Consider the following 8183-nt stretch of genomic DNA (forward strand, 5'->3'; position numbering starts at 1 on the left):
CTGGGTTTACGCCATTCTCCTGCCTCAGCCTTCCAAGTAGCTGGGACTACAGGCGCCCGCCACCTTGCCCGGCTAGTTTTTTGTATTTTTTTTAGGAGAGACGGGGTTTCACTGTGTTAGCCAGGATGGAACTTCAAGCTTTTTAAGCGTGATTATAACAATCTACACTCCCACTGGCAATCTGAGTTCTCATTATTTCTCAGGCTGCTACCAGAGTTCACATGTAAACATTCCAGTTCAGTCCTACGCCTGGCTGATTCCTTCTCCCAAATACTTCTTGGATTGTGAACCGCAGAAACAGCACTGGTTTTAGAGCAAGTCCTGGGCTCGATGTCCAGCCCTGACACTTAGTGGGTACATGGTATGTGCAGTTATCGAACTTTTCTGGCCGTGTTTCCCATTCTGTAAACCAGGCAGAGTAATCCCATCTCAAAGGCTGAAGTGAGGAATGAATGAGATAACCTGCGTGCAGCACAAAAGCAATGCTTGTGACACTGAGTCCCCAGAAGTGCTCGACTGTCCTGAACGAGGCTACAGGCAGCTCACAGTTGAGAGCCGCCTCCGTGCCACTGCTTCCCCACCAGACCTCGGCCAACTTGTGCTGTGCCTGTCCCCACGCTCCCTGCACACAGCAGCACACCCAACCCCAGAGGCCGTCCCCAGGGCCCACCCACATAGGCACACAGATAGTTTATTTGCGGGGTTCCTTCACACACCAGAATCTCACTAGGTCCTTCTGGCACCTCAGTAACTAAATCCCTTTGGATAGGGTCCGAGGAGGATATCATATATCAAATTCAGCTTTGAAACAATGATCGTCAGGACGAACCAAGGGTGTTTTGACGCTGTGGATCTTTCACGGACAATTCTATAAACAGCACCGTATCTGATTACTGCCTTTGGTGGGTTTGTTTTGGACAGGTCCTCTAGAGTGACCCAGAGGAATTCCAGCAAGGGAGCCCATAACCTCTTCCTCCTGCCTTTCCTTTCCTGTCAATCAATTTCTCTTGGCGATCCAATTTTTAAATGTTTTCCTGCTATTTGTAGGACCCCTGAAAAATCTCTTGTCATTTCCATTTTGACTAGTTCATCTTATGTAACTAAAGCACTCATGTTAACAAACATTTAGTGATTCCTACATTCTGTAAGACACCGTGTTTGATGCTCTGGTTAAAATAAAAAATAAATAAGATGAGGTCCTCAGCCTGTCTCATAACACCGTGCTGACCTGTGCAAACAATTACAGCAGCATCTGGAAGCGCCACATCTGAGGCTCAAAGAGCTGCTCAAAGAGCTAGATCAAGGTGGTGCATCTGAGTGGGCATGCGAAGGCGAGGTCCTGAACACCGGGTGGACTCTTCCCCTGGAGGAAGGGGAAAGCAGCCCTGCTGAGCACGGTCCTGGGAGTGGCTGCCTCGAAAACTGCTGAATGGCTGAATGGCATGGTGGCTCACACCTGTAATCCTAGCACGTTTGGAGGCCAAGGAGGGAGGACTACTTGAGCCCAGGAGTTTGACAGCAGCCTGGGTGACACAGAGAGAGAGACTCCATCTCTACAAATTAAAAAATTTAGACAGGCATGGTGGTGTGTCCCTGTAGTCCTAGTTACTCAGGAGGCTGAGGGAGGAGGATCGCCTGAACCCAGGTGTTCAAGGCTGCAGTGAGCTGTGACCACACCACTGCACTCCAGCCTTGGTAACAGAGCAAGACCCTGTCTCTAAAGAAAAGAGAACAGAAATGTCTGATGAGTGGGTTGGTCAAAGGCAGTGAAGTTGTGAAGAACCAGCCAGAGAAACTGTCCTAAGCCCCCGACTCAGCCACTATCCACTTGCAGTGCGATTCTGCAGTACTTGCTGGTGCTTTCTGAATTTGACACCAAAATTCCAACTTTTAAGGTCTAAGTATTGCAGGATTCTAAACTCATAAAGAAATTAACAAAATTTCTTAATTTCTGTAGAGATGATTTCCAAAAACTCATTGATTACCTAAACAAATAAATTCCCTTTATAGACCACGTTGATATATAAGGAGTGTTTTCTGGCTAACAAATTCTAGCTATAAAATAATTGTGTTTTTTGATTTTGTGCGTGATGTATGGTGCCACAGACTTGATATGCTGAAAGCTGACAGCACCCAAAATGGGAGCCTGAAAGTCTAAGCTGGGAGAGAAGAATGATCCACAGAAGCCCTGCCAGAGATCTCAACAGCTAAACACCCACCAGCCATCCAAACAGATGTGCTGGTGGCGGGGTTCCAGAACCGGCTGCTGGCTCTTACCCAGATGCGGGCGCCACACCTACAGATTGCTTCATCTCCTCCTCCCTCCCCAGGGCAAAGTGCTACTGCCAGCCAGGGAGGGATTCCCTGAGCACTAGACTCACAGGAGACATAGTAACAGGTCTGCAGAGGGCTCTGACACATGAACGATGGAACATACACAGGATAGCAAACCCACAGCTGCGGGTGGCTGGGGTCTCTGTGGTGTTCTGGATGTAACACACACATCGTCCGGTCTGAAGAGATCCACAGACTCGAAGAGAAGAGGACCCTCATCTTCTACCTCTGAGTCCCCTGACCTGCCTGCACCTGCCCTGGGCTCAGTGCCCTGCCCTTCCTCTGGAAGAGCATCTCTGGCCCGGTTTCTGGTCAACCCTACACTGCTGCCCGTAAGCGGGCCAACTGAGGCCACCGCCTGCACTCTGTCCCCACCAGCACTGTGTTCCCTCCACAGGCACCCACATCACACACCAATGTGCTGCCACATGGCCCCTCTCCCAAAATTCCCAGCAGGCCACATGGTCCCCCTGGGCACCACTTATTTTTCTTTCTTTGTTCTCTTCTGCAAAAACACTCCTCCCAAAAGCTCTCCATACTCGCTGTCCACTCCTCTTTTAGCCCTTCCAATCCCTTGGCCCTGCTGATGAGGAGGGCTGTGCATAGCCTCCGTGCTACAGACTCAGGCCCATCACAGCTGTCTCAGCCCCTGGTCTCGCAGCAGCTGCTATGTCCCTCCACGTGGCCTCTGACTCCTCTGACCCCCCAACTCCTGTTCTCTCCTGATGCCATTTCCTCTTCAGAACACAAGGCCTCCCCAAATCTCCCTAGGCGAGCTCCTGTCTGCATGCCAGCGGCTGCCAGTGCACAGCTCCCTGAGAGGCACACCTGCCACCCACCTCCCACGCCAGTTCTCTACCGTGGGGAGAGGACAGGGCAGGGCCACAGCAGGCTGTTTCATCTCCTCCTTCTCCCCGTGCCTCCAGGATTCTCTGCATCAATCCACAGCATGGCCACTCACCCAGCTGCACAGACCACAGACCTAGGAACCATCTCCAACTCATCCCTCTCACACCCCAGAACCAACATGGCAGCAAATCTGCCAGCTCTGCCTTGGAAGCAGTCCCACCACTGACCCCGCCCCATCCTGTCATCTCCCACCTGGATCACCCAGAACCCTCGCTGGCCCTGCTGAGCTGCCACACCTGCCCCCTCCAATATATTCCAAGCAGCAGCCAGAGTGACCTCCCCGGCTTGGCCACAGTCCTCTGTGACTGGCCACAGCACTGGACTGAAAGAGCCCCATGGGCAGGGCCCACAAAGATGACGGGAGAGGGCTCCCCGCACCCTGCTCCACACAGCTGGCCTGGCTGCTCAGATCCTCGGGGTGCAGGGGGCCCTCTGCCTCCAGGGACTCTCTCTAAGGTCTTCTCGCACTAGTTGCCTCCTTGCTTCAGGAATCAGCCCAGGCTACCTCCTCAGAGGAGCCTTCCCTGTCATCCTATTAAAGAGACACCTGTGTCTCCTGAGCCTCCCTCTCTGGCTCTGCACCTCTGACATGTTTATCTGTTCACCACTCTGCACACAGCTCCCTGAGATTACAGATCTGTTCTGCCTTGTTCACAGATATCCCCAGATGAGGAGTACTTGGAGCAGGGCAGAGCACCGAATGAATAGATACTCCCTGTGTGGATTCATCCAATGTCAGGTGTCAATGTCACCTGTATCTGGTGACCTCATTTTCCCCTCTGGTCAAGACTTCTTCCCTGGACTCCAGACTGGTCCACAGAACTCTCTTCTGCAACTCCCACACGGCAACATGACAGACCCGTCAAACCCCCTATGTCCACAGCAGAGGTCCTGATGTCCTGACCTCCGGCCCAGCCTTCCCCAGTCTCCATCTCAGTCAGTGGTTTCCCTGGACTCCCGCGGCAGCCTCCCCGCGGCTCCCCTGGACTCCTGCAGCAGCCTCTCCATGGCTCCCCTGGACTCCCGTGCCAGCCAACCTGCGGCTCCCGGACTCCTACGGCAGCCTCCCCGCAGCTCCCCTGGACTCCTGTGCCAGGCTCCCCTGGACCCCTGTGCCAGCCTCCCCGCGGCTCCCCTGGACTCCTGCCATAGCCAGTGCCCTAGTCACTTCTGGCTTCTTGAACATCTAAGCCCTGGCCCAACTGAGGTCTTGGCATATGCTATTCCCTGAGCCTGGAATGCTCTTCTAGCAGCTCTTCCCAGGCTTCAGCTCAAAGATCACTGCCCTTGTAGAGGCCTTTCCTGACCATTCTATCCAAATGCAACATCCTGCCCCATGCCTAGCGCTCCCTAATGCTTCACCCTGCCCGCTCCTTTACAGCATTGATAGCCTCTACTCTCCTCCTGCTGACCGACAGTCTCTCCCATTGTGTTTGAGGGCAGAGGCCTTGTCTCCTTGGTGCCTCCTTACTTGCTGCCACACCTCCACGTGTACATGCCCAGCTAAACAGTTGTGAGGGAAGCACTGCTTCCAGGCAGAGACACACACAATAGTCTACAGCAGAAAGCAAGTCTTTGAGACACAGATGCTAAGAACATTTCCTTTTATTCTGTTAGCCCCCATTTCTTCAAGGCTCAATAAAATCTCTGTCCTTCTGAGAAGGGGACACGTTTATTTGTTTCTGCATCCTAAACCAGTTCCTGGTGCAGAGCATGCTTTCAATCAATGTTCCCTAAAGACTGCGCTGCACAGACACACTAGGAGAGGTTTACAGAAACTGCTTGGGTCTCCACACAAGAGATTAAAGGGCCAGGTTTGTTTTTTGTTTTTGATTTTTTTGAGATGGAGTCTTGCTGTCACCCAGGCTGGAGTACAGTGGTGCGGTCTTGGCTCACTGCAACCTTCGTCTCCCGGGTTCAAGCGATTCTCCTGCCTCAGCCTCCGGAGTAGCTGGGACTATAGGTGCCCGCCACCTCGCCCGGCTAGTTTTTTTGTATTTTTAGTAGAGACGGGGTTTCACCGTGTTAGCCAGGATGGTCTCGATCTCCCGACCTCGTGATCCGCCCGTCTCGGCCTCCCAAAGTGCTGGGATTACAGGCTTGAGCCACCGCGCCCGGCCAGGTTCTTCTATTATGAAACAATGGAATGGAACCTTCTATGAAACTATTGTGACAATAATCAGCTCTGTAAGTTCATATTACAGTCTCCCCTCACAAAGTGCTCAAAGCAGTTTTGAGGACATTATATACTTGCCAACCGAAAGGGTCATAGAAAACAGGAGGTCAGAAGAAATTAAATGATATTAAATATATAAAATGCTATTAACATAAAATGATATTTTACAAGACCAGCCTGGGCAACATTGTGAGATCCTGTCTCTACAAAAAAAACCATTTTATTAGCCACGTGTATTGGCACGTGTCTGTGATCCCCGCTACTTGGGAGGCTGAGACAGAAGGATCATTTGAGCCCAGGAATTCAGATTACAGTGAGCTGTGATCATACCACCGCACTCTAGCCCAGGTAACAGAGTGAGACTCTGTCTTTACAAAAACAAACAAACAAAAACAAAAAACATATTTTATATATAAACACAAAGTAAAATTCTAGAAGGTATCTGACTGCTAACACAGAGCATATTTCATTGTATTAAAAATCTGATTCTATAAGTTACTAGTATAGAAAAGTGTCATCCAGCTGGGTGCAGTGGCTCACACTTGTAATCCCTATATTTTGGGAGGCTGAGGTGGGTGGATCATTTGAGGTCAGGAGTTCGAGACCAGCCTGGCCAACATCGTGAAACCTCGTCTCTACTAAAATTACAAAATTTAGCTGGGCGAGGTGGCACACGCCTGTAATCCCAGCTACTTGGGAGGCTGAGGCAGGAGAATCATTTGAACCCAGAGGCAAGGGTTGCAGTGAGCTGAGATCATGCCACTGCACTCCAGCCTGGGCAATAGAGCGAGACTCCGTCTCAAAAAATATACATATATATATATATTTTTGTATATATATATGAAATATATATATATGAAATCCAGTATATTTGAAAAGTTTCATCAATTATTTCAGAAATATTGCTGTAACATCACTGACATTTTGTGAGGGAAGCAGGGGGCAATGATCAGATTTGTTGGTAAAACTTACAGTAAATTTCGTCCTTTTTTAGGCATACAATTCTAAGAATTTTTCATGTAAGCAACACCAAAATCAAGATAAAGAAATTTCCATTACATGAAAATGTTGCAAACTTTTTTTTTAGACAGGTTCTGGCTCTTGGCCTAGACTGGAGTGCAGTGGTGCAATCTCAGCTCACTGCAATATCCACCTCCAAGGCTCAAGTGATCCTCCAACCTCAGCCTCCAGAGTAGCTGGGATTACAGGTGTGTGCCACCATGCCTGGCTAATTTTTATATGTTTTTTGGTAGAAATGGGGTTTTGTCATGTTGCCCAGACTGGTCTCAAACTCCTAGGCTCAAGTGATCATTCTGCCTTGGCCTCCCAAAGTGCTGGAATTACAGGTGTGAGACACCGTGCCTGGCCAGAGGATAGGTAGTTTTCTATTCTCCCTTCTGCTGCACACTGAAACACACTCAGTGGTTCTCTCAAGGAAAAGCACTTGTACAACTGTTGCAGCTATGAGCTGAGCCAGCTGCTTTCTTCACAAAACACCATTTTTATTTGAAATGCTGTAATTATTCAAATTTGGGTATTTAGCAGACATTTTCTCAAAAAACAAAAGCCTGTCACTTCAAGGAAAACAAGTAATGGTATTTGTTGCTCTCATGTGAAGATTAGCAATACGAAAACTTGTACCTGTCCCTGTGAACTTGACGATTCCTTATAGCTAGACTTTCCTGATTACAATGATGTTGATGTTAACGAAGGTATTTTTTTTTTGATATTGTATTAGAAAATGTACCAGCCGGCATGGTGGCTCACACCTGTAATCCTAGAACTTTGGAAGGCTGCGGTGGGCAGACTGCTTGAGCCCAGATGTTCAAGACCAGCCTGTGCAACATGGCAAAGCCCTGTCTCTATAAAAATACAAAAAATCAGCCGGGCATAGTGGCGTGCACCTGTAGTCCCAGCTATTCGGGAGGCCAAGGTGGGAGAATCACCTGAACCTGGAAGTCGAAGCTCCAGTGAGCCATGACTGCACTACTGCACACCAGCCTGGGTGAGAGGAGTAAGACCATGTCTCAAAAAAAAAAAAAAAAAGCGTCAACATTTGGAAGATCTACACCACTCTGTGAATAGTATTTTCTAAGTGACCAATACATAATGTTACAAAATCTAACATGTGTAAAGTAGATTTTAATGTAACAGAGTAGGAAAAATTCATCCACATGGTTTCAGATTCCACATTTTTACTAACCTTTAAAGAAACTACCGTTTGTCATTTGTCACTGTAACCTTTAAAGCAACTACCATTTGTCAATATGAGGATATTATTAAAGAATGTCCACAATTATCTGAAAAGGCTATCAAAATACTCCTCCCATTTCCAACTACATGTCTGTGTAAGGCCAGTTTTTCTTTATATACTTCAATCAAAACAATGTATGGCAACAGATTGAATGCAGAATCCAGTCATCTTCTATTAAGCCAGATAATAAAGATTTGTAAAAATACAACTCAATGCCACTCTCTTGTCACCTGTTTTGAAAACAGAGATATAGAGATATTTTCACAAAATATGTCACTTATGTTCAGATATTATGGATTTATTATTTCAAAGTAAAAATATTTTTAAATGTCAGCCAGGTGCAGTGGCTCACGCCTGTAATCCCAGCACTTTGGGAGGCTGAGGTGGGAGGATCACAAAGTCAGGAGATCGAGACCATCTGGTGAAACACCGCCTCTACAAAAAATACAAAAAATTAGATGGGCATGGTGGCAGTTGCCTGTAGTCCCAGCTACTCAGGAGGCTGAGGCA

The 8183-nt window shown here is 48.3% G+C and overlaps 1 protein-coding gene across 1 annotated transcript in view; it reads right to left on the reverse strand.

Moving 5' to 3' along the window:
- TECPR2 (tectonin beta-propeller repeat containing 2) overlaps positions 1-8183 on the reverse strand; it is a 140776-nt gene that overhangs the window by 84951 nt on the left and 47642 nt on the right. Inside the window, exon 5 of the mRNA XM_011951581.1 lies at positions 1245-1294. Coding sequence (XP_011806971.1) covers positions 1245-1294 — 50 coding nt within the window. The remainder of the gene's footprint in view (positions 1-1244; positions 1295-8183) is intronic.

The sequence above is a fragment of the Colobus angolensis genome, unplaced genomic scaffold (genome assembly GCF_000951035.1).
Source record: "Colobus angolensis palliatus isolate OR3802 unplaced genomic scaffold, Cang.pa_1.0 Scaffold32, whole genome shotgun sequence".
NCBI classification, from domain to species: domain Eukaryota; kingdom Metazoa; phylum Chordata; class Mammalia; order Primates; family Cercopithecidae; genus Colobus; species Colobus angolensis.